Source organism: Delphinapterus leucas, chromosome 2 (assembly GCF_059928025.1).
Source record: "Delphinapterus leucas isolate spDelLeu-1000000601 "Yukka" chromosome 2, BTC_Dleu_Yukka2, whole genome shotgun sequence".
Classification (NCBI taxonomy): Eukaryota; Metazoa; Chordata; class Mammalia; order Artiodactyla; family Monodontidae; genus Delphinapterus; species Delphinapterus leucas.
The window spans coordinates 62,002,183-62,029,064 of NC_143130.1; the positions used below are offsets into that span (position 1 = coordinate 62,002,183).

The following is a 26,882-nucleotide window of genomic DNA, read 5'->3' on the forward strand; positions in this document are numbered from 1 at the left end:
ATAAAATCTTACTTGCACCTTAGAGCTCTTTTAATATGTCCCTATAAATGCATGTTCTTCTTCCTTACAGACCTTTTAAAGCACAGACTGTATTCAACCATATTAATATGTATACAGTTCCATCAAATTTCATATTCTTTCAACTAGACCACAATGCTAACTAAAACTACAGCTTATATGTAATGCAACTATCAGATTTAAACCAATCACTTAATATTCCATTTTAGAGCTTAACCAAAATTACAACCTAAGACTGCTGTGTCTCCCACACAAGACAGTGATGGCAGGGACTATGTCTTTTTCATTTGAGCATCTCCAGCATCTAGTACAAAGTACACATGTTAAATAAATATTTGTTGATGGCATGGAGAGACAAATTCTTGGCTCAAGTTTATTCTTATGGATTGTTCCCCAACACTGGTCTCCTTACTTCAATTATTCTTTTTGCTTTGACTATCTAGTCCAGTTCTCCCAATCCAGCCCTGTTGGCATGTAATGAGAACCTTCACCGAGATCATCTAGGCAGGTAGAGTCTTTTATTTTAGAGAAGCAGAATTCTAGATATGTCTGAACTGGCCCAGCTAAAAATATTTTTTAAGGTTGCTGGTGTTGGAGTGGTTTTTTTCCTCTAATGCAGCAATAACATTTTCCCCATTGGCACTGCTGTTTTCAGAGCTCAGTAAAGAAACCTGCCATCCAACTGTGAAATCTGACTGATTTGGGGCCAATTCATTTAGAGGTTACAAGGAGGTAGTGCACGCATCTTTTCAAGTTAGAAGTTAAACCTATTAAAAGTTTTATTACCTTTTATATCAAACTTCCATCTGAATGGATAAAAGCAGGAGTGTCAGAGGCATCTCTGACTTCATGAAAGACTAAGTTCATAATTCAAACTGTGCATTGTTATGCATGAATTAGTGTGTCATATTCTGAAATATATGTTCACAGAGTCATCACACATAGAGTCCAAGTAGCAAGTTAAAATCAAGTGTTTCCTCTATACTCTGTATTTTTGACAATTACTGAGGTTTTGAGACACTCCAAACCAAAACATGTCAGTCGCAGTTTAGTAACAACCCAAGAAGAGGGGCCTTGCTGAGGTATGAGGGTGGAAACGTTAGGGGACTAGGGTGAAGCAGAGAGAGAATCAGGCATCAGAACCTCATAAACTAGATAAGTCAGAACCTCATCAAGTTGTTTTCACCCCACATTTTCTATCCATAGATTGTCAGAGCTGAAAGGGATCTTAGAGATCAGCACCCAACACCTGCATTTGGCAGACACAGAACTGAGGTACCAATAGGACATGTCACGTGGTAAGTTGGCAGTGGAGCTGGGATTCAGGTTCACACCTCTTTCCATGACATAGCACTGCCTCTCCTACCAATGGTACATCTTCAGGCAGGGTACAGTAGCTTATTTATCTTTCAGTTCCTAGATTTGTGTTCATGTGAATGGTTCCACTATACACACTATAACTACATGGAAACATACCAGTCAAACCCAAGTTTTAAAATATGAAAACTTTTCCTCTTAGCATCTTTATTGTTGTGTAGTTACCTTGCTGTCTTTCATCCCAGCTAAATGTTGGATGGCTCCAGATATTCCTACAGCAATATAAAGTTCCTGAAACAAAAGAGACCATATCATTAGTATGTATTTATATTATATTATACCTTCCAAAGTATTTGCTATTAGCAACTTGAGTCTTACACCAGAAGTATTTTAAATAGAATAGATGCAATATGTATTACCTAAATTATGCTTTCCTCCTTCTCTGATCTCCCTAACCCATAGTCCTCATTTTCCTCTGAATTCCTATAGTAGTGGTGGTATAATAATAAATACATGGATAATGAGAGTTACTGAGCACTAACTATGTGTCAACCACTGTGCTAAGCATTTTACATCAACTGTTTCACTTAATCTCACAATTTCCTGTGAGGTAGCACTTTTTTGTCTATGCTACTCATTTGGATAACCACACTTCAACTCATCACTCTGTATGTAACCATTCACAATACACACACATTGTATATTAACATATAGACACATACACTTACACATATTAAAATATATTTTGACTTAATTGTTTGCCTTCTCATGGATATTTGTGGAAGTGGTAATTAGGGTATATTTATTAAGCTTCATATTTAGAAAAACCAAAAATACAAATCAGTCTCAAGAGTCATGCACACACACACAACCTCCTTAACTAAAAAATAACAAATTTCTCAAAGGCATAGAATGAACCTTTGTATTTCTAACGCCTAATAAGTGGGTCACCGCACTGTAGTTTCTAAGTAAATGTTGATGATATTTGCATCTCTTCCTACCCCTCTGCCCCCACTAATTACAAAGGGAATGATGACTTACTGCTGCTCTCTGTCCCTTTATCTAAAATTTTTAAAGTATCCATGTTTGACAAGTAAAATTCACTATTATCATGGAAAACTGACTTAATAAGTGCTTAATTAAAAGAGCTTAGCTGCTCTATTCTGTCTAGTAGGGATAATTAAAGCTTCAACTGAAAAGCTTTTCCCACACATAAACTGAACTAACAAGTCCTGGCTTGGGTAGGGGGTGCACCTACCATGTAACCAAAATAACACTACAGTTTTGTCACAAATGACAGTAAAGTTTCTCCTCAATATGAATAACATGGAAGGCATTGAAGGTGGCTCTGTCACACTCAGTTTTATTACAGGGCAGATACTTCGAAGTCAGTGACAGTGTCAGGTGGTCCCACTTTGTTTTCTGTACTGCTCATAATCTTATTTATGAGCATTGGACCTTTCTTAAAAAGCTCCCCACGACGCTCTAATGTATAGCTAGAGCTGAGGCCCAGTAAAACAGATGATCCTCAGTTCTTGTGCAGCTTGAAACCTGTAACTCGACACAGCACACTGACAGCGTATCTCTGGGTCTCATCTTTAAAGGCATAAAGTGTCCATTGCTTCTAAAGCAGTGAGATACACTGTGTACCCCGGAAAGGACACAACCTAGCCCCCATTGTGAGTTAATCATCTAAAAATCTAAAATGAGCTGGGCTTGTTTTCTGATTCAACTTGCTCTATAGTTAACCATCAAAAGCCTGAAGATGAGAAAGAGCAATTTGGCCTAAAGAGACTGTGTCTTAGGGTGGAGGGTATACTGCAGAAAGTAAAATGTATGGGTGAGGATAAAAAGCAATCCCATGCTCCATGATTCTATCTTAAACATAATCCAATGTGTCAATTATGACCATACACAGCTGGACAATACAATAAGGCCCTGTCATTATACTGTCTTACTAGACATGGACACTCACATGAGTAATAAACAAGCACCACTATTTTCCATTGAAGATTTTACAGGTAACTTCAATTGATAATTTTAGCATCATTTCAGTTTATTCTGACTAGCATTTCTTTCAAGAAAGAACATTCATTAAATTATTAATCAAAATATACTTACTAAATCCTACATTCAGGAAAACCAGGCCAAAAAGTTCTAATGTAAAGATTTTTAAAGTAAGATATTTAGACAGACACTGTCTCACTAACCACTCTTTTAAGTATATTCTCAAAGCAAGTATCGGGAAGGATCAATAGTTCTGTAAATGAGTCTTTCTGACATACATGTCTTCATTAAAATTCAGCCAGTTTGGGCTTCCCTGGTGGTGCAGTGATTGAGAATCTGCCTGCCACTGCAGGGGACATGGGTTCGAGCCCTGTTCTGGAAAGATCCCACATGCCGCAGAGCAACTGGGCCCGTGAGCCACAACTACTGAGCCTGCGCGTCTGGAGCCTGTGCTCCGCAACAAGAGGCCCGTGCACCGCGATGAAGAGTGGCCCCCGCTCGCCGCAACTAGAGAAAGCCCTCGCACAGAAACGAAGACCCAACAGAGCCAAAAATAAAATAAATAAATAAATTTATTTTAAAAAAAAGAAAATTCAGCCAGTTTTAAAAGCTACTCCATTTGCATTATAAAATGCTAATAAAAAATGCTGATTCACTCTGGCACTACACATCAACATAAATATGATATAAATGAAATTTACTTTAAACCCCCTGAGAAATGAATACTGTTGGCTTTATCCATAAATGTCACTAAGGAAATAACAGATTCTGGGGCAAAGGAAACCAAAGGCAAGTGGTTCCAGGGTCATTCCCTCCTTTCTGACCAGCATAAATTGCCCAAATAGGTCCACATGACCAACAGGACCTTATTTTATACTATCTTGCAAACATGGTTCTCTTAATAAATATAAAAGCTTTGAAACAACAGCCCTGAACGAGTCCTGAGATTTTGGCTGCTGTTCTGAGATCTGATAGCTCTCTAAGGCAGGAAGAGAGGCTTTTTTCTTCTTTTTTAAAAAACATGTACAGGCAATTAGACTAGTGTCATAGGATGCTTCCTCAGGGTTCAGAAAGCACTTCTGTATTTCAATAATAATAATTAGTATGTACAAAACTCTCCACAGATGCTAATTTATGGAGCACTTTAGACACTGCTTCACAACATAACAAGGCAATGCCTGCCCTGAGGCACTTTCTTTCTAAATCAGTAAGATAATTTGGAGAGAAAATGAGAGGTGATGTTGGAGGGGAGAACAGCAATTAAGGTTTCAAGAAGAGGTGGGATTAAAGAAAGGAACAGACACAAAAGGAAGGAGGGGTAGTCCTGGAGATAAAATCCTAGTAGCCTTTACAAAGGGAGGGAAATCTTGAAGAGTGAGAGACTAGGACAAACTACACAGCTGGTAGCAGTCTGGGTGGATCATCCTGCAATTCAAGGATGGAGACTGGTGGGAAGAAATAAAGCCACAGAGCAGTAAGAGAACCAGAGGTTATTCTGAAATATAAAGAAGGGACAGCACCTTCTTCAATACAAACAAATTCTGGCAGAAGAAAACACAAATCTCTCTTCCTTTGCCAAAGCCTAAAAAAGACTACAGCTGTAGACTCATCCAAAGAACTTACGGGCAGATGTCTAAACTACTCTAGAGTGGGCTCAGATAAAAACAAGAATGGGGCTTGGAAACTTCTGCATCCAGTGTGGTTAACAGAGGTTTGCAAGAGGAGCATATTATTGTTGTTTAGAACCTAGGCTCTGGAATCTCACTGCTACGTTTAAATGCCAGTTCAGCCACCTAACAGACATGAGACTGTGGGCCAATTATTTAACCTCTCTATGCCTCAGCTTGCTCATCTGAAAAACTGGGATTCTAAGAATCCCCACTTCATAGGGTTACTGTAAGGCTTCAGTTCTTAGCATAAGTATCTGGTTTCCCAAGACACCGGTGTGCCACTCATGAATTGAGATTTGCTCAAACATTGATTTTCTCAGCCCACTGGGTGACCAGTGGACTCCTGGGGTGGTCCCAGGGCTACCATGTACAGCTGAGCAGGCTGTATACTGAACAACTCTGAAGGGAGGTATCATTCATATCATAGTTGTTAAAGACCTGCATTTTATTACAATAATTTTCCAACAGATGGCAGTAAAGTAACTTGAGAAAGGGGTATTTTTTTCCTAATTCATACAGAAGAGTTGTATGGACTAGTAGAAGTGCAGGGCAGCAAGAACCCCCTGTGGTACAAACACTGTCATTGTCTTAAGGATGCCATAACATGGTTTTACTGTTGTTGGTACAGTTATACGTTACAGGCAATATAAAGACAACTAATTCTTTGTCCTGTGTTCTCGTGAAGCTCACAGTCTAACAATGTAGGTTAAGGTAAGATAATAAAAATCTGTAATTCATTACAGGAAAAAATCAGGGTGTGATAGAGCTCTGGTCTCTTATGCAACCCCTTACTTTCTGTTTCTGCCACCGAGAAGTGGAAAGGCCTTTACAAGCAGGAAGCAGTTCGCAGGATGACAGTCCTCTGTAGTCATTTCTATCCTCTGCCAAACAGGAGTCCACTTTTATAACCATCTGTTCCTGTTCCCTTAGTCCTTCAAGCAAAATAAGCTTTTAGAAGAAGTTTTATTGATCCTAGCCTGATGATAAATCTGTATGTCTGAGAACAGAAAGACTGGAATGAAATCTTAACACTTTTACAGAAATCTAACCAACCTGTGGAATCGACATGGTCAGAGTATTCCCTGGTGGATGATTTGGGTTTGGGCTGCTCTCTTCAGAAAGTATGTGCTAACATCATTCTCCTGCTTTACCCAAACCTTGTGCAGGAAATCTGGAATTCCAAGAGGTATTTATTTCTGAGTGCTGCTCTCTAGAGGATTCTGGTGCAAAAGCTAAGGAGAAAACTTTCTTATTTCCTCATTGTGATTTTTGCCTAACGTTATTAAATCCAAGAGATATACAATATGATGTGAGCTACATAATTTAAAATTTTCTATTAGCCTCATTAAATAAAGTAAAATGAAATAGGTGAAACCAATTTAAATAATATAATCTCAATTAAGACTAGCCACATTTCAAGGGCCCAGTAGCCACATGTAGCTTAGTGGTTACCATGCTGGACAGCACAGATCCAAGATGATTTAAGAGCAAGCTAAAGAAGGGAATTCCCTGGAGGTCCAGGGCCCCTGCTGAGGGCCTGGGTTTGATCACTGGTCAGGGAACTAAGATCCCACAAGCCATGAGGCATGGACAAAAAAACAAACAAAAAAACAAGCAAACAAACAAAAACAAACAAAAACACGCTAAAGAAGAGCCTTCTTGTAAGCTCTAAGAGGTACTGCAGAGCATAGTTTGATAGTAGGCCTCAGGATAGAATAACATTAGTCTCGTGTCAGCTCTGCTTGTATTATCTCAGAACAAGAATATTTATGGTTGTTCAAACTCTGAGAGAACCAAAAAGGAAAGTCAGCAGAATGACGAAGCTAAAGATGAGCGTAAGAGACATGAGACAGCAAGATTAAACAAGGGAGCAGCCAATAGAGACACAAATAGATGACAAAAATCCATCAATTTTCAGGTACAATAGACCATCACAGGAAAACCAAAAGCAGATGAAAATGACTGGTTTAAAAACAGTAAATTTATACTCTGAAACTAATTATCAAATTTTGTTCTCTAGTAAGATATTTTTTCTTAAAATTTTAGAAAAACCTGAAAAATCTATCCTGAGAAGCTCACAATTCTTAAAAAAGGGTACAGGCATACTGTGGAGATTTTGCGTGTTCTAGACTACTGTAATAAAGCGAGTATTCCAATAAAGCGAGTCACAAGAATTTTGTTTCCTAATGTATATAAAAGTATGTTTACACTCTACTGTAGCCTATTAATTGTGCAATAACTTTATGTCTAAAAAACCAACATACCTATCTAAATTTAAAAATACTGTATCGCTAAAAAAATGCTAACCATCATCTGAGCCTTCAGCAAGCCATAGTAGTAACATTGAAGGTGACTCTTCACAGATCACCATAACAAATATAATAAGATCAGAGACAGATGGGTTCAGATCCTGGTTCTTCCACTTAACATCTGTGTTCTCAGGTAGGTTACTTAACCTCTCAAAGGCTCAATCTCCTCGTGTAAAATGGAGATAAATACCTGCAGCTAATAAGGATTGCTGTGATTATTAAATAACAGAATGCATGTGATGTGCTCAAGATATTAGACATTAATGCTATTATTATTATTACTGAATGATCACTAAATCTTTAAACTAGAAGGCATTAGACAACCAACTACCATATAAATTCCACTTTAAACTACTTAAGTAGTTTACTATTGTAATAGTAACTATTACTATCTCAAGGCAAGTTGTTACTTAACTTGATACAATTCTTCTGGGATAATGTACTGAGGAAATTTCTTTTTATTGATATTTGTTAGTTTCTGTTTTGCATTTAGTACTAGCTGTAAAGTTTGAATTTCTGCCCAACTTTCTAGACAGTGCTGGCCGGCCTAGGAAGTTGAGGTGAGTTTCTTTACAAAATTCTAACACAATCTTCATACAGGTACCAAGACATATCAAATTGGTCATACAAAAAATACATATATCAAGTTGAAATTACACTTTTTTTTCTAGAATTGGAACAGTATTCTGCTGCAGCAACTTCAGATCTGCTTTACTTTAAACAAAGTAGAAAGGAAAGATTTAAACATTTACTTTTTTGTTTATATGAAATATGGCTATGAGAGGAGTAGTTAAATCTGGAGCTTTCCAAGTAGAAAAACCAGGCCAATATTACTTCCATCTCTTTAAAAATCAGGTTTAAAATATCTTTCCTACCAAGTCTCCCTTTCTAAATAGAGTTGGGGAAGGAATGTAAAAAACTACATTTACTCAAAGATAAAAAATTTTAAAGACGTCATATAAGTAGTTCTCACTAGAGTTCAGCAATCCAATGTTACGTGCTCAAAAACAATACCCTATGACTACCTCAGACAGGACAAGTTTTACGGAATGGCACATGCTCTCTCAACCTTGTTTACTCAGAAGACTACAGAGGCATAAACTTAAACAGCAACTGTTACAGCTAAAACACAACACATACACAGGACAAATGCCAGGTTAGGAGTTAAATGGAATTCATCATAACAAATAATGAACGTCTCTTTGAGAAGTAGATTAACTGAACTATGTTTTCTAATTAGGGCAAGTCTCCTGTGCATTAATATTGCTATATTTCATCCTGCTACTCATTTAAAAGGCCAAACTATTTCCTCTGTTTGCCAAATTGTGTTTAAGTCTCTTCTCTATTTGGAAGAGGCCCCAAAACGCAAAGCACAACTATCTGTGGCTCTTTTCTCAAACAGCTCTCTGCCTATATTATGAAATTCTCAGGCAGGATTATGGCTAAACTGAATTTTACATGAATAGAGAACTTTACCCATACTCTTGGTTTGAAGCTGAAGGTATGTCCCATCCATCAGACAATGCTCCTATACTAGGACTAACTCAGGTTTTATCAGGATTCAAGATGGCATAGTAATCATCACAACTACATGAACTGTCTATGATATTGCCAGTAACCATATTCTACTTTATATACATTAACTCACTTAACTATGACAACTCTAAGGGGTGGAAATTCTTCTCATTTTACAGAACAGAAAGCACAGGCTCAGGCAGGCCTGCTGAGTTGTTCAAAGTTATATACACCTAGTAAAAGGCAGGCTTCTTAACCTTAAATTTTTCTTAAGAGAATATTTTGACAATAAATTTTTAATATTTAACTATTTTGCAATTAAATGCTTAGCATTTATGTAATTAGCTTCTATACTAATTCACAGATTTTCTACGGTGGGGAGATATTCTTCAAGTATACCTAGAATGATAGAAAGCAAAGCATATTATATAAAATTATTATATAAAATTATTCAGATGATTAAATTACAATGAAATATTTGGGTGTATGACATCAAAATATTTAGATATACAATCAGTCTATTACAAACTTTGCATTTTAGCAGATCAAATAAAAATTTTGACTATAAAATTTTTTATCAGTAAGGTTTTTTAACTGACATGGTTAGTTAGATCATGCTAAATTATATATACCTATATAGAATTTTGGAGTAGTAAGGAACCTCTACGAATTTAGGCATAACCTTTTCATTTAATCAATAACAAAACAGAGGCCCCCAAAACCAAAGCTGGCAATTGAACCTGACTTCCAAGTACTATTCTTTTCACTCACCAAGCTACCTCTTTCCCAAAATTACTAAGAAGGCCATTGTTTGTGCACAGCCTTTCTTGATGATTATTTAATCTAAAATTATTAAGATAACTTCTGTGCCAAGGAGCTTATGAAAGGTACAAAGTAACCAGAGGAACACAGTTTGGAGGTTCTTCAAAAAGCTAAACAGAGAATTACCATGTGACCCAGCAATCCCACACCTAGGTATACCACCCAAAAGAATTTAAAACAGGGACTCAAACAGATATCTGTATGTGAATGTTCATAGCAGCATTATTCACAATAGCCAAAAGGTGAAAACAAAACAACGCAAGTATCTATCAACAGATAAATGGATAAACAAAATGTTCATGGGGGCTTCCCTGGTGGCGCAGCGGTTGAGAGTCCGCCTGCCGATGCAGGGGACACGGGTTCATGACCCGGTCCGGGAAGATCCCACATGCCACAGAGCGGCTGGGTCCGTGAGCCATGGCTGCTGAGCCTGCGCGTCCGGAGACTGTGCTCCGCAATGGGAGAGGCCACAACAGTGAGAGGCCCGCGTACCGCAAAAAAAAAAAAAAAAAAATGTTCATGGACTATTACTGAAATATTTTTCAGCCATAAAAAGGAATGAAGTTCTGACACACGTTACATGGATTAAATCTGAAAACATGCTAAAAGAAGACAGTCACAAAAGGACAAATATTGTATGATTCCACTTTTATGAAATATCTAGCATAGGCAAAATCATAGACACATTAAGTAGATTAGGCATTACCAGGGACTGGGGTGGGAGGGAATGGGGAGCTACTGCTTAATGGGTATAGAGCTTCTGTTTGGGGCCGTGAAAACTTTCGGGAATAGACAGACAGTGGTTATGGTTGCACAACATTCTGAATATAATTAATGCCTCTGAATTGTACATTTTAAAATGGTTAAAATGGTAAATTTTGTTAGATTTTACCACAATAAAATCATCAAAAAGTAATTTCCTTGACAGAATCCTTTACATAATTATCCATCTTCAAAACACTTAATTCTAGAATCCTATGGTTTCAACAACTATCAAAAGTAAGTAGTTCAACATAACATTAAAAAAATAACAATAGGTGAAACCAGGTAAAAGATTGATGGGAATTATCTGTACTATTTTTGCAATTTTTCTGTAAATCTAAAACTGTTCTAAAATGTTTTGTTTTGTTTTTTTAAAAAGCAACTAGAGTTCTCTGTGAAGTTCAGCCCAAGTTACACAAAGACTCCTTGAAGCACTTGAAGCACATTTTAAAGTTATAAGAATTTGAGCAGAGCTAGTAATGTAGAAAAGGAAAGTGCCTATAACACAATAATAAATTTACTATTCTTCCAACCTTACTGGAGACCTTCTAAGTAATCTCACTTTAAGGAAATGGAAGATATTCCCCTGCCCCAAATACCATTTCCCAAATTCCTTTTCAGACTAAGTTTAGTTAATATTAATATATAATTATATTAAGATAAGTTATTAAAATGTTTTATACAAGATCCAAGTACTCATGTCTTTGGCCCTAAAGTAAGCACAAGGATTGAATTACATACTCTAACTGATCAACCATCATTAAATAAACATTTCCTTTTAGTACAGTGTCTTATGTTCTCTGACATGAATGTGCAAGTTTATCTTATCAGAAACTACACATGAGAAAAAAATTAGCTTTTATATGAAAGAACCAAAAATACAGTTAGAATAAGAATAGAAATTTAGAATAGTTTTATTCAAGTTGCCACACCACGACAACTACAACAAAGATTTGCTGTCTACTCTTACTGATTTTCGTGCCAGCTGTTAAATGAGATTGACCACCTACATGGCAATTATATCAGTGGAATCTTTTTTTAAAGTTCTAATATATACATTAAAAAATTCAATTGTCTCTCCAAAACTTAAAAAATTTAACTTTATATATAAAGTAGTAATGGATAAAAAACCTGGCTGATATTTGTCCTCTGAAATAAATGTTTAGAGAAATCAGTCTAATAAAAATTAGCTAAGAAAATAAAGCAAAGATATAATTAGAACCCAAAGATACAATTACAACTAACTTTTAGCAAAGAAGTTTTTAACTATTGCACAACCAAACTATTTATACGTCCAAATCACAGTTTATTAGTTCTACAACTTCTCCTTTGTCATTTTAAGCTTCACTGTAAGGGCTTCGATCATCCAGGCCATGTAATTACCTTTAAGAAGCATGCTTAGGGTGTTTCTGGACTACAGGTCCATACAGCATTTCTCTTTGTCCTCTTGGGAATAGAACATCAATTGCTTTCAGCTAAATGCATTCACATATGAATATTTTAGTACAATTTAATGCTTCTACACCAACCCCAAAGGAACAGAGCATCAATTTGTGAACACTGTTCTCTTGGAGTTAAAAGCCAAGCTGGATAATACAGTATGAAAGGGGTTGTCAATCTTTAGCTTTTTAGCAAGTCAGAAAAGCAGTCCATAAATTCAGTCCCAGCTGTGTACAAATAACTCCATAAAATTTATTCATACACAGATTTTTCAACATTAGTGAATTTTTTCAAGAGAACCCCAAAACAAAATTTCTTGTCTTGCTAAATTCTCCCCAAAACTGCTTCTTCATCTAGTAACTATTCACCTTGTCTTAGAATTATAAATGAACCACTAATCTGTTAGTAAAATACCAAAATACAAAGTAATCTACTTCCACTAAGTGTAAAAACACATTTTCCTGGCATTAGGTAACAGATTCTTTAATGACTGCAATATGTTTATATGTTTGGATGATTAGGAACATAAAGTCATCAACAGGGCTTCTAAAAGGCAATCCAGAAAAAAAGTTAAATGGGAACTACCACTAACTATGACAAGGCTTAAAAAGCCATATTCATTAAATTCTAGTCAGAGCATAAATCTGACACTCTGTTAAGCTCAACACATGTTAATTAATGTCCTAACGAACTATCAGGTATTCGTTAAAGAATTCAATACCTCTTCATGATTTCAAAACAAACAAACTTTCATCTAACAAGGATTTATAATAGTAATTATAAAAATAGCTAATTCACAGTACTTATACTATATGCCAGGCACAGTTTTAAGTGTTTTACATATACTAACTCATTAAATCTTTAGAACTACCATATGAATTATACAGACTGTTACTATCACCATTATACAGCTGAAAAAACTGTGGCACAGAGAAGCTAAGTGATCTGTCCAAGGTCACAGAGCAAGCAAGTGGTAATACTAAGAACTGAATTCAGACAATCTGGCTACAAAGTCTGGACTGTTAACATTTTTAACCATTATATGACACTGTCTATTGTAGGAAGCTACTTTAACATCATACCTAGTGGTGAAACACTAGAATTCCCTTGAAAATAAGAGGTAGGGATGTTTATCAATCAAAACTCCAACTGTGGAGCTTGACAAATTAATTCTAAAACTGTGGCGAACGGCAGAGAGCCAAAAATGGCTAAGACAGTTTTGGAGAAGAATGAGGGAGAGGGGTATTGCCCAGCTAGATAATTTTATTATAAAGCTTTAGGTGCAGTATTGGTACAATGATAAACGACTGATGGATAGAACAGAACAGGGAACACAGAAATAGACTTGTGCATATATGTAAACTTGATATGTAAGAGGTAACACTGTAGATCAGTGGGGGAGAAAGGAAATGTGTAATAAATGATTAGCTACATGAGGAAAAATTAAATAGTTACTTCACACCAAACAAAAAATCAGATCAAGCAGATTATAAACCAAAATGGGAAAAGCAAAACTTTAAAGAAAACAAATACTGATTAATATTGTTAAGACCCTGTCTTAGGAAAGATTCCTTAAATAAGACACAAAAAGCACATATCAGAAAAGAAAAACTGTTCAACAACGTTAAAATTATAAGCTTCTGTTTATCAAAAAATATGATTTAAAAAATGGAAAAGACAGCCATAACTGAGAGGAAATGTAACACACATAACAAAAGATTAGTATCTAGAATATATAAAAGAACTTCCAGAAATTGATAAGAAGACAGACAATTCTATAGAAAAATGGGCAAAAAAGATATAAACATGAAACTCAGACAGGGAAAAAAACCATGAATGGACATTTAGCATATGAAAAGATCCCCCACTAATAATCAGGGAAAAGCAAATTAAAAAACACAGTGAGATTTCATGCCCATAAGACTAGCAAAACTTTTAAAAAATCGTAGTAGAACATAACTAACAAAGAAGTTACCATTTTAATCATTGTTAAGTGTAGTTCTGTAGCATTAAGTATGTTTGCCTTGCTCTGCAACAATCACCACTACCTATCTTTGGAACTATCATCTATCTCTAGAACTGCAAAACCTTAAAAAAGAGAAAATACCAAAATACAGAGATGATGAGAATAAAGGTAAATTTTATAAACTGTTGTTAAGTGTAAATAACCACTTTGGAAAATAATTTGTCAATATCTGGTAAAGCTAGACATTTACTGGTAACTAAGCTATTCCACTCTTAGGCATACTTCTCTAGGGAAATACTAACATACAAGGAGACATTTAAGAATCTTTACAGCAACATTACTTGTAATAGCAAGAATTTATAGACTACCTAAATAAACATCCATTAATAGGAAAATGGTGGAGTTATGATATATTTATATACTAGAATACCATAAATCAATGAAACACAAATGAAAAAATGCTACCTGCATTAAATGAATGAATCTCACAAACAAAACTGACTAAAAACAGGATAAAGAACACATACAGTAAACAAAGTGGGTATAGAGGGAATATACCTTAACATAATAAAGGCCATATATGACAACCCCACACGTAACATCATACTCAACAGTGAAAAGCTGGAAGTTTTTCCTCTAAGATTAGGAGTAAGACAAGGACGCCCACTCTCACCAATCTCATTTGATATAGTATTAAAAGTCCTCACCACAGCAATTAGGCAAGAAAAAGAAATAAAAGGCATCCAAAGGCATTCCTTGGAAAGGAAGAAGTAAGACTGTCTCTATTTGCAGATGACATGATATTATATACAGAAAACCCTAGCTCTCCTGCCCACCCGGCAGTGGTGCATGGAAGGCAGGGGTGTGGACCCCGGCCTGCCTTTGGTCTTCCACCACTGCCTCGCATGCCATGGGCACTCTAGCCTCGCTGCATGTCTCATGATAGGCCCTCCCCACAGTGGGGTAAGGGCGGGGGTGTCCTGCCACCACCATGCACCCCTCTCAGTGTGTGAGAGCATCTCGCCCTGCCCTCAGTGGTGCCCCTGCAGTGCTCCGGGTTGCCCCTCAGTGGCCCAAGCTGTGGCATCATTTCCCACTGCCAGCAAGGCCCTCGAGTCCCCACCGCGATGATACGTCCATTGAGCAGATCTCTCGGGATATTGAGAGGTCTTTTCCAGAGATGTTCATGAATGGGCTCCTTTCCATCCTAGAGATCGACCTGAATAGATTCTCATCATTCTATGTGATTTCAAGGGCACCTATCAGGCACCGGAGGGGGACCATGGACACCTAACAGGACAGGAGGAACCCCCAGTGACTGGCTTCCGGGATCTTGGCTCCCAGGCCGGAGGTATTGCCCAAGCTCCTGTGGTGGGAGCCCCGAGTCCAAACTGCTGGACTAACAGAGAACCTCAGACCTCAGGGAATATTAATCTGTGTGAGGCCTCCTGGAGGTCCTCATCTCAGCACCAAGACCTGGCTCCACCCAACTGCCTGCAAACTCCAGTACTGGACATCTCAGGCCAAACAACCAGTGAGACGGGAATACAGCAACACCCATCAAAAAAAAAATGAAATGACAAAAAAATATGTTACAGACGAAGGAGCAAGGTAAAAACCTACAAGACCAAATAAATGAAGACAAAATAGGCAACCTACCTGAAAAAGAATTCAGAGTAATGATAGTAAAGATGATCCAAAATCTCAGAAACAGAATGGAGAAAATACAAGAAACATTTAACAAGGATCTAGAAAAACTAAAGAGCAAACAAACAATGATGAACAACACAATTACTGAAATTAAAAATACTCTAGAAGGAATCAATAAGAGCATAACTGAGGCAGAAGAACGGATAAGTGAGCTGAAAGATAAAAGGGTGGAAATAACTGCCAGGGAGCAGAATAAAGAAAAAAGAATGAAAAGAATTGAGGACAGTCTCAGAGACCTCCAGGACAACATTAAACACACCAATATTCAAATTATAGAGGTCCCAGAAGAAGAAGAGAAACAGAAAGGGACTGAGAAAATATTTGAAGAGATTATAGCGGAAAACTTCCCTAACATGGGAAAGGAAATAGTCAAAACAAGTCAAGGAAGCACAGAGAGTATCATACAGGATAAACCCAAAGAGAAACATGCTGAGACACGTATTAATCAAACTATCAAAAATTAAATACAAAGAAAAAATATTAAAAGCAGCAAGGAAAAGTAACAAATAACATACAATGGAATCCCCAAAAGGTTAACAGCTGATTTTTCAGCAGAAACTCTTCAAGCCAGAAGGGAGTAGCAGGAGGTATTTAAAGTGATAAGAGAAAAACCTACAACCAAGATTACTCTACCAAGCAAGGATTTCATTCAGATTCGATGGAGACATTAAAACCTTTACAGACAAGCAAAAGTTAACAGAATTCAGTACCACCAAACCAGCCTTACAACAAATGCTAAAGGAACTTCTCTAGATACACAAGAGATGGAAAAGACCTACAATAACAAACCCGAAACAATTAAGAAAATGGTAATAGGAACAAACATATGGATAATTAACTTAAATGTAAATGGATTAAATGCTCCAACTAAAAGATATAGACTGGCTGAATGGATACACAGACAAGACCCGTACACAACCTGTCTACAAGACACCCACTTCAGACCTAGAGACACATACAGACTGAAAGTGAGGGGATGGAAAAAGATGTTCCATGCAAACGGAAATTGAAAGAAAGCTAAACAATAATGCTACTAAATAACCAAGAGATCACTGAAGAAATCAAAGAGGAAATTAAAAAATACCTAGAAACAAATGACAATGAAAACACGACGACCCAATACCTATGGGATGCAGCAAAAGCAGTTCTAAGAGGGAAGTTTATAGCAATACAATCCTACCTCAAGAAACAAGAAACATCTCAAATAAACAAACTAACCTTACACCTAAAGCAATTAGAGAAAGAAGGAAAAAAAAACCCAAAATTAGCAGAAGGAAAGAAATCATAAAAATTAGATCAGAAATAAATGAAAAAGAAATGAAGCAAACAATAGCAAAGATCAATAAAACTAAAAGTTGGTTCTTTGAGAAGATAAACAAAATTGATAAAACATTAGCCAGACTCAACAAGAAAAAAAGGGAGAAGACTCAAATCAACATTACTAGAAATGAAAAAGGAGAAGTAACAACTGACAATGCAGAAATACAAAGGATCATGAGAGATTACTACAAGCAACTATATGCCAATTCTTAAGATGGACAACCTGAAAGAAATGGACAAATTCTTAGAAATGCACAATCTTCCAAGACTGAACCAGGAAGAAACAGAAAATATAAACAGCACAATCACAAGCACTGAAATTGAGACTGTGATTAAAAATCTTCCAAGAAACAAAAGCCCAGGACCAGATGGCTTCACAGGTGAATTCTATCAAACGTTTAGAGAAGAGCTAACACCTATCCTTCTCAAACTCTTCCAAAATATAGCAGAGGGAGGAACACTCCCAAACTCATTCTACGAGGCCACTATCACCCTGATACCAAAACCAGACAAAGATGTCACAAAGAAAACTACAGGCCAATATTACTGATGAAAATAAATACAAAAATCCTCAACAAATTACTAGCAAACAGAATCCAGCAGCACATTACAAGGATCATACACCACAATCAAGTGAGGTTTATCCCAGGAATGCAAGGATTCTTCAGTGTACACAAATCAGTCAATGTGATAAACCATATTAACAAACTGAAGGAGAAAAACGATATGATCATCTCAACAAATGCAGAAAAAGCTTTCAACAAAATTCAACACCCATTTAAGATAAAAATTCTCCAGAAAGTAGGTATAGAGGAAACCTGCCACAACATAATAAAGGCCATATATGACAAACCCACAGCCAAGATCACTCTCAATGGTGAAAAACTGAAACATTTCCTCTAAGATCAGGAACAAGACAAGGTTGTCCACTCTCACCACTATTATTCAACATAGTTTTGGAAGTTTCAGCCCCAGCAATCAGAGCAGAAAAAGACATAAGAGGAATCCAAATCAGAAAAGAAGAAGTAAAACTGTCACTCTTTGCAGATGACATGATACTATACATAGAGAATCCTAAAGATGCTACCAGAAAACTACTAGAGCTAATCAATGAATTTGGTAGAGTTGCAGGATACAAAATTAATGCACAGAAATCTCTTGCATTCCTACACACTAACAACGAAAAATCTGAAAGAGAAATTAAGGAAACACTCCCATTTACCACTGCAACAAAAAGAATAAAGTACCTAGGAATAAACCTACCTAAGGAGACAAAAGACCTGTATGCAGAAAACTATAAGACACTGATAAAAGAAAGTAAAGATGATACAAACAGATGGAGACATATACCACGTTCTTGGATTGGAAGAATCAACATTGTCAAAATGACTCTACTACTCAAAGTAATCTACTCAAAGTAACCTACAAGGCAATCCCTATCAAATTACCAATGGCATTTTTCACAGAACTAGAACAAAAAATTTCACAATTTGTATGGAAACACAAAAGACCCTGAATAGCCAAAGCAATCTTGAGAAAAAAAAACACAGCTGGAGGAATCAGGCTCCTGGACTTCAGACAATACTATAAAGCTACAGTAATCAAGACAGTATGGTACTGGCACAAAAACAGAAATATAGATCAACAGAACAGGATAGAAAGCCCAGAGATAAACCCACGCACATATGTTCACCTTATCTTTGATAAAGGAGGCAAGAATATACAATGGAGAAAAGACAGCCTCTTCGATAAGTGGTGCTGGGAAAACTGGACAGCTACATGTAAAAGAATGAAATTAGAACACTTCCTAAAACGACACACCAAAATAAACTCAAAACGGATTAAAGACGTAAATGTAAGGCCAGACAGTATAAAACTCTTAGAGGAAAACACAGGCAGAACACTCTATGACATATATCACAGCAAGATCCTTTTTGACCCACCTCCTAGAGAAATGGAAATGGAAACAAAAATAAACAAATGGGACCTAATGAAACTTAAAAGCTTTTGCACAGCAAAGGAAACCATAAACAAGAAGAAAAGACAGTCCTCGGGATGGGAGAAAATATGTGCAAATAAAGCAACTGACAAAGGATTAATCTCCAAAATATACAAGCAGCTCATGCAGCTCAATATCAAAAAAACAAACAACCCAATCCAAAAATGGGCAGACCTAAATAGACAGTTCTCCAAAGAAGATATACAGATTGTCAACAAACACATTAAAAGATGCTCAACATCACTAATCATTAGAGAAATACAAATCAAAACTTCAATGAGGTATCACCTCATACAGGTCAGAATGGCCATCATCAAAAAGTCTACAAACATAAATGCTGGAGAGGGTGTGGAGAAAAGGGAACCCTCTTGCACTGTTGGTGGGAATGTAAATTGATACAGCTCTATGGAGAACAGTATGCAGGTTCCTTACAAAAGTAAAGCAGAACTACCATACAACCCAGCAATCCCACTACTGGGCATATACCCTGAGAAAACCATAATTCAAAAAGAGTCATGTACCACAATGATCATTGCAGCTCTATTTACAATAGCCAGGACATGGAAGCAACCTAAGTGTCCACTGACAGATGAATAACGAAGATGTGGCACATATATAATGGAATGTTACTCAGCCATAAAAAGAAACAAATTTGAGTTATTTGTAGTGAGATGGATGAATCTAGAGTCTGTCATACTGAGTGAAGTAAGTGAGAAAGAGAAAAACAAATAGTGTATGCTAACACGTATATATGGAATCTAAAAAAAAAAAATGATTCTGATGAACGAAGGGCAGGTCAGGAATAAAGACACAGATGTAGAGAATGGACTTGAGGAGACAGGGAAGGGTAAGGGTAAGCTGGGACAAAGTGAGAGAGTAGCACTGACATATGTACACTACCTAATATAAAATAGATAGCTAGTGGAAAGCAGCCACATAGCACAGGGAGATCAGCTTGGTGTTTTGTGACCACCTATGGGTGTTGGATAAGGAGGGTGGGAGGGAGGCGCAAGAGGGATGGGATATGGGGATATATGTATACATATTGCTGATTCACTTTGTTATACAGCAGAAACTAACACAACACTTTAAAGCAATTATACTCCAATAAAGATGTTAAAAAATAAAAATAAAATAATGTCTGAAAATTAAAAAGAGAAAACCCTAAAGACTCCACCAAAAAACTGTTAGCACTAATAAATGAATTAACTTGGAAGATACAAAATCAATATATAGAAATCTGTTGTGTTTCTACACACTAACAACAAACTATCAGAAAGAAAAATTAAGAAAACTGTCCTATTTACAACTGCATCAAAAAGAATAAAATAACTGGGAATACATTTAACTAAGGAGGTGAAAGACCTGTATACTAAAAACTATGACCCTGATGAAAGAAATTAAAGAAGACACAAATAAATGGAAAGATATTCTGTGCTCATGGACTAGAAGAATTAATATTGTTAAAACATCCATACTACCCAAAGCAGTGTACAGATTAAATGCAATCCCTATGAAAATTCCAATGGCATTTTTCACAGAATTAGAACAATCCTAAAATGTGTATGGAACCAAAATATACCTTGAATAGCTAAAGTAATCTTGAAAAAGAATAAAAAAGCTGGAGGTACCATATCAGAAATTTGTAATATAATTTAAAACTATATTACAAAGCTATAGTAATCAAAACAGTATGGTAGTGACATAAAACAGACATATAGATCAATGGAATAGAACAGAGAACCCAGAAATAAACCCATTCACATATGGTCAATTAATTTATGACAAAGGAGCCAAGAATGTACAATGGGGAAAGGACAATCTCTTCAATAAATGGTGCTGGGAAGACTGGACAGCCACAGGCAAAAGAATGAAACTGGACCACTATCTTAAACCATACACAAAAATCAAATCAAAATGGATTAAGGACTCGAATAAGACCTGAAACCATAAAACGCTTAGAAAACATAGGTGGTAAGCTCCTTGACATTAGTCTTGGTGATGGTATTTTGGATTTCACACCAAAGGCAATAAAAGCAAAAATAAACAAGTTGGGCTATATCAAACTAAAAGGCTTCTGCGCAGCAAAGGAAACCATCAACAAAATGAAAAGGCTACGCACTGAATGGAAGAAAATATGTGCAAATCATATATCCAATAAGGGGTTAATATCCAAAACATGTAAACAACTCACACACCTCAATAGCAAAGAAAAAACAAAACAGAATCCAATTTAAAAAATGGGCTGAGGTTATGAACAGACATTCTTCCCAAGGAAGCCACACAGAAGATGGCCAACAGGTACATGAAAAGATACTTAATGTTGCTAATCATCAGAGAACTGCAAATCAAAATCACAATGAGATAGCACCTCACACTGTTAGAAATGGCTGCTATGAAAAACAAAACAAAACAAACAAAAACCCAAGAGACGACAGCTGGCTAGGGTGTGGAGAAAACGGAGCCCTTGTGCACTGTTGACAGGAATGTAAATTGGCACAGCCACTATGGAGAACAAAATTAAAAAGAGAACTACCATATGATCCAGCAATTCCACTTTTGGATTTTTATTCAAAGAACACAAAAACACTAACTTGAAAAGATATTTATTGCAGCATTATTTACAACAGCCAAGATACGGCAACAACCTAAGTATCCACCAATGGATAAATGGATAAAGAAAATATGGTGTGGGGCTTCCCTGGTGGTGCAGTGGTTGAGAGTCTGCCTGCTGATGCAGGGGACACAGGTTCGTGCCCTGGTCCAGGAAGATCCCACATGCCGCGGAGCGGCTGGGCCCATGAGCCATGGCCGCTGAGCCTGCACGTCCGGAGCCTGTGCTCCGCAACGGGAGAGGCCACAATAGTGAGAGGCCCGCGTACCGCAAAAAAAAAAAAAAACAAAAAGAAAAAGAAAATATGGTGTGTACATATATACAATGGAACACTATTCTGCCATAAAAAAGAATGAAATCTTGCCACCTTGAGGGCGTTATGATAAATGAAATAAGAGAAAGACAAACACCATATTATCTCACTTAATGTGGAATCTAAAAAAACAAACAAAACAACTCTAAGCTCATTGATATGGAGAACAGATTGGTGGTTGCTGGGGGTGGGGAGGAAGGGTCAGAGGGTGGGCAAAATGAGCGAAGGGAGTCAAAAAGGCATCAACTTCCAGTTATAAAATAAATGAGTCATGGAGATGTAATGCACAGCATGGTGACTATAGTTAATGATATTGTACTGCACATTTGAAAGTTGCTACAAGAGTAAATCCTAAAAGTACTCATCAGAAGAAAAAAAATTCTATAACGATATATGGTGATGGATGTTAACAAAAAAACAGCATGTTATTATTAACATAAAGTTTTTAAAATATACAAAACAGTAGTACGTATCAGTGCTTCCCAACTTATTTATATCATGGCACACAGAAAATAGTAATATTTGTATGGTACACTAGGCTAAATGAACAAGGCTAGTCATAATATTTACTCTTCCAAAGACTGAGAGGATCAACATCTTGGCAAACTTGTAAATCATCCACGGCACTCAAGTTGAAAAGTTCAGCTATATACTGTTTAGGGATCTGTCGATATACAGTAAAAGTAAAAATGAAATTCATTGAAAAAATAATCATCAAATTTAGGGTAATGGTTACGTTTGAGGGGAGGGAAGGATATGCATTGAACAAAGAGTTACAGGGGTTTTCAATTGTAATACTGCTTTTTAAATTTGGTGGTAAAAACGTAGGTGTTTACTGTATTATTTTATATATAAATATATATTTACATATATATTTTTTAAATAAAAAGAAAAGAATGGGAAACAAAGTGAATTTAGTAAACATAAGCTAATTTTTCAAGCTTAGCCTAGCAAGAGAGATAAACAGGGTGGTAGCTAGCAGGGAAAAAGAGCTGCTGGGTGGGTAGATGAATAATTTTCTTTTTTTAAGGTTATAAAATAGCAGCCAGGGACTTCCCTGGTGACGCAGTGGTTAACAATCTGCCTGCCAATGCAGGGGACACGGGTTCGATCCCTGGTCTGGGAAGATCTCACATGCCACGGAGCAACTAAGCCTGTGCGCCACAACTCCTGAGCCTGCGCTCTATAACCTGCAAGCCACAACTACTGAAGCCTGTGTGCCTAGAGCCCGTGCTCTGCAACAAGAGAAGCCACTGCAATGAGAAGCCCACGCACCACAACTAAGAGTAGCCCCTGCTAGCCACAACTAGACAAAGTCCGCATGCAGCAATGAAGACCCAAAGGCAGCCAAATAAATAAATAAATAAAACTAAAATAAATAAATAAATAGCAGCCAGTAGAGAGGTGCCCTGGACCCAAAGTATGGGGGTAATTAATGAAATACCATCTCAAAGGAGGTAAGAAGTGATGGGATCCAACGACAGGTAGACATATTAGTATTAAATAAGAAAAGGGCCACCTCTTTCTCTGATATATACAGGTAACCTTGGTTTTTGTTTTGTATTGTTTTTTGCTTTCATAGAGAGGACAATAAGTTGACTTGTGAAGCAGAAGGAAAGGTCAGTGTCCAAGAATAAGGGAAATGATACTAAATAAGGGGTTTAAAAGATTGGTACAATATAAAATAACGTAGTTGATATATACTAACAAATCAAAATTCAGTTCAGGTAGATATACTTGTGGAAAACTGTCTGAGGCTATACAATCCACCAATTTTTTCTGGACAAGTGATTTTCAAAACGTGCTCAGGGCTCTAATCACTCTGCAAAGGTGCCATAGGAAATCTCTCAGAATACTGAGAAAGGGAGGGAGCTGAGTTAGTAGCACTCCAGATACATGGTCCCAATTCAATCCCACTTTTTCTTATGTTATGTATGGAGCTTTCTGATAAGATTTCATATGAAGAAGGGCTCTACAACGAAACCACTATGAAATTTTATCCTAGCCAGACCTACAGGCCCAAAAGCAAATAATTTTGACTCCTTACAGTAGTACACTTAAATATTAGGCAATTGGCTGACACTGAAAAATACTATTTTTTAAAAAAAAACCTGCCCTATGAAACCACTGTCCTATTTATAATAAAGATATTGTTGAGGATGTTAATCAATAGTGTCCTCTGTATAAGGGCTCAAGGGATAAATGTATTTCTCTGATCTTGATACCAGGCCAAATTATGCTTCCCATGTGCAATTAGTTTGTTTCTACCTTAGGGACAATGTAAATGAAGACACTGATCTTGTTTCCCAATATGAACTGGCTTCTAGAAAACCTAGTGCCAAATTGGCAGCCCGGGTCTAACAAATGGACAAGGACATACAGAATTTATTTTCTTTAAAATCTCTCTCCTAGTTTCAACACATATCTCCAACCTTTGTTTACCCTCCACCTGAATTTTCTCAAAACCACTCAAATTGCTATCCAGCCACCCCCCCACCTCACCCCAAGAGATACAAGGCAGAGTTTGGCTGTGACAAGTATGGGAGTGGAAAGTCAGAGCAGGAACACTAAGAAATCCCTATCTCTGAGGCCCAGGTGCAGAGGACCTGCCTAAGATAAGGTTAAATAAGAACTGAGAACCACCCCTTAACACAACCAAAGACTAAAGAGATATGACAACTAAATGCAATACTTGGCCCTAAACTAGATGCTGTACTGAGAGGGGAAATATATTATCATGAACATCAACAGGCTAATAAAATAGGAATATTCCATTAGAATATGGAAAACTGGAATTGGAATATCAACTGACAAAATCCAGATATGGAATGTAAACTGTACTTTGGCTATGTAAGAGACTATTTCTTTTTTTTTTTATTGAAGTATGTTGATTTACAATGCTGTGCCAATCTCTGCTATACAGCAAAGTAACTCAGTTATACACATGTACACATTTATTAAAATATTTTTTCCATTATGGTTTATCACAGGATTTTGAGTATAGTTCCCTGTGCTATACATTAGGACCTTGTTGTTTAGCCATTCTAAATGTAATTGTTTGCATCTACCAACCTGAAACTCCCAGTCCATCCCTCTCCCTCCCCCACTCCCCCTTGGCAACCACAAGTCTGTTCTCTATGTCTATGAGTCTATTTCTATTTTGCAGATAGGTTCATTTGTGCCACATTTTTGATTCCACATATAAGTAATATACGGTGTTTGTCTTTCTCATTCTGACTTACTTCACTTAGTATGATAATCTCTAATTGCATCCATGTTGCTGCAAATGGCATTTCATTCTTTTTTATGGCTGAGTAATAGTCCATTGTATATATGTACCACATCTTCTTTATCCATTCATCTGTCAATGGACATTTAGTTGTTTCCATGTTTTGGCTATTGTGAACAGTGCTGCTATGAACATACGGGTGGATGTATCTTTTCGAATTATAGTTTTGTCTGGGTATATTCCCAGGAATGGGACTGCTGAATTATATGGTAATTCTATTTTTAGTTTCCTGAGGAACCCCCAAACTGTTCTCCATAGTGGCTGTACCAACTAACATTCCCACCAACAGTGTAGGAGGGTTCCCTTTTCTGCACACCCTCTCCAGCATTTGTTATTTATAGACTTTTTAATGATGGCCATTCTGACCGGTGTAAGGTGGTACCTCACTGTAGTTTTGATTTGCATTTCTCTATTAATCAGTGATGTTGAGCATCTTTTCATGTGCCTACTGGTTATCTGTAAGTCTTCTTTGGAAAAACGTCTATTAAGGTCTTCTGCCCATTTTCAATTGGGTTGTTTGGTTTTTTGTTATGGAGTTGTATGAGCTCTTTGTATATTTTGGAGATTAAGCCCTTTTGGGCTTAATATTTGCTTAATTTGCAAATATTTTCTCCCATTCTGAGGGTTGCCTTTTGGGGCTTGTTTGTTTTTTATGGTTTCCTTTGCTGTGTAAAAGCTTGTAAGTTTGATTAGGTGCCCTTTGTTTTTATTTCTATTGCCTTGGGAGATGGACCTAAGAAAACTTTGGTATGATTTATGTTAGAGAATGTTTTGTCTATGCTTTCTTCTAGGAGCTTTACGGTGTCATGTTTTATGTTTGTCTTTAAGCCATTTTGAGTTTATTTCTGTGCATGGTGTGAGGGTGTTCTAACTTCATTGATTTACATGCAGCTGTTCAACTTTTCCAGCACCAATTTGCTGAAGAGGCTGTTTTTTTCCCATTTTATATTCTTGCCTCCTTTGTCGAAGATTAATTGACCGTAGGTGTGTGAGTTTATTTCTGGGCTTTCTATTCTGTTCCATTGATCCGTATGCCCGTTTTGATTTCTGTAGCTTTGTAGTGCTGTCTGAAGTCTGGGAGAGTTATGCCTCCTGCTTTGTTTTTCTTCCTCAGGATTGCTCTAGCAATTCTGGGTCTTTTATGGTTCCATACAAAATTTTGAATTATTTGTTCTAGTTCTGTGAACAATGTCATGGGTAATTTGATAGGGATCACATTAAATCTGTAGATTGCTGTGGGTAGTATTGCCATTTTAACAATATTAATTCTTCCAATCCAAGAGCATGTGGTATCTTTCCATTTCTTTGAATACTCTTTTATTTCCTCTATTAATGTTTTATAATCCTCAGCATATAAGTCTTTCACCTCCTTGATCAGGTTATTCCTAGGTATTTTATTTTTTCAGGTGCAATTTTAAAAGGTATATATATTTTTTACATTCCCTTTCTAGTATTTCATTGTTAGTGTAAAGGAATGCAACCAACTTCTGAATGTTAATCTTGTATCCTGCTACTTTGCTGAATTCATTTATTAGATCTAATAGTTTTTGTGTAGAGTCCTTAGGGTTTTCTATATACAGTATGTCATCTGCATATAGTGACAATATTAGCTCTTCCCTTCCAATTTGGATACCTTTTATTTCTTTTTCTTGTCTGACTGCTATGGCTAAGACTTCCACTATTATGTTGAAGAGAAGTGGTGAGAGTGGGCATCCCTGTCCTGTTCCAGATTTTAGTGGGAAGGCATTCAACTTTTCACCCTTGAGTATTATACTGGCTGTGGGTTTGTCATAAATGGCATTTATTATGTT

The 26,882-nt window shown here is 36.7% G+C and overlaps 1 protein-coding gene across 1 annotated transcript in view; it reads right to left on the reverse strand.

Annotated features, from left to right (window-relative positions):
• Positions 1-26,882, reverse strand: part of ETFA (electron transfer flavoprotein subunit alpha) — an 85,208-nt gene that overhangs the window by 16,441 nt on the left and 41,885 nt on the right. Inside the window, exon 10 of the mRNA XM_022580136.3 lies at positions 1,561-1,626. Within this exon, the coding sequence (XP_022435844.1) occupies positions 1,561-1,626 (66 nt within the window). The remainder of the gene's footprint in view (positions 1-1,560; positions 1,627-26,882) is intronic.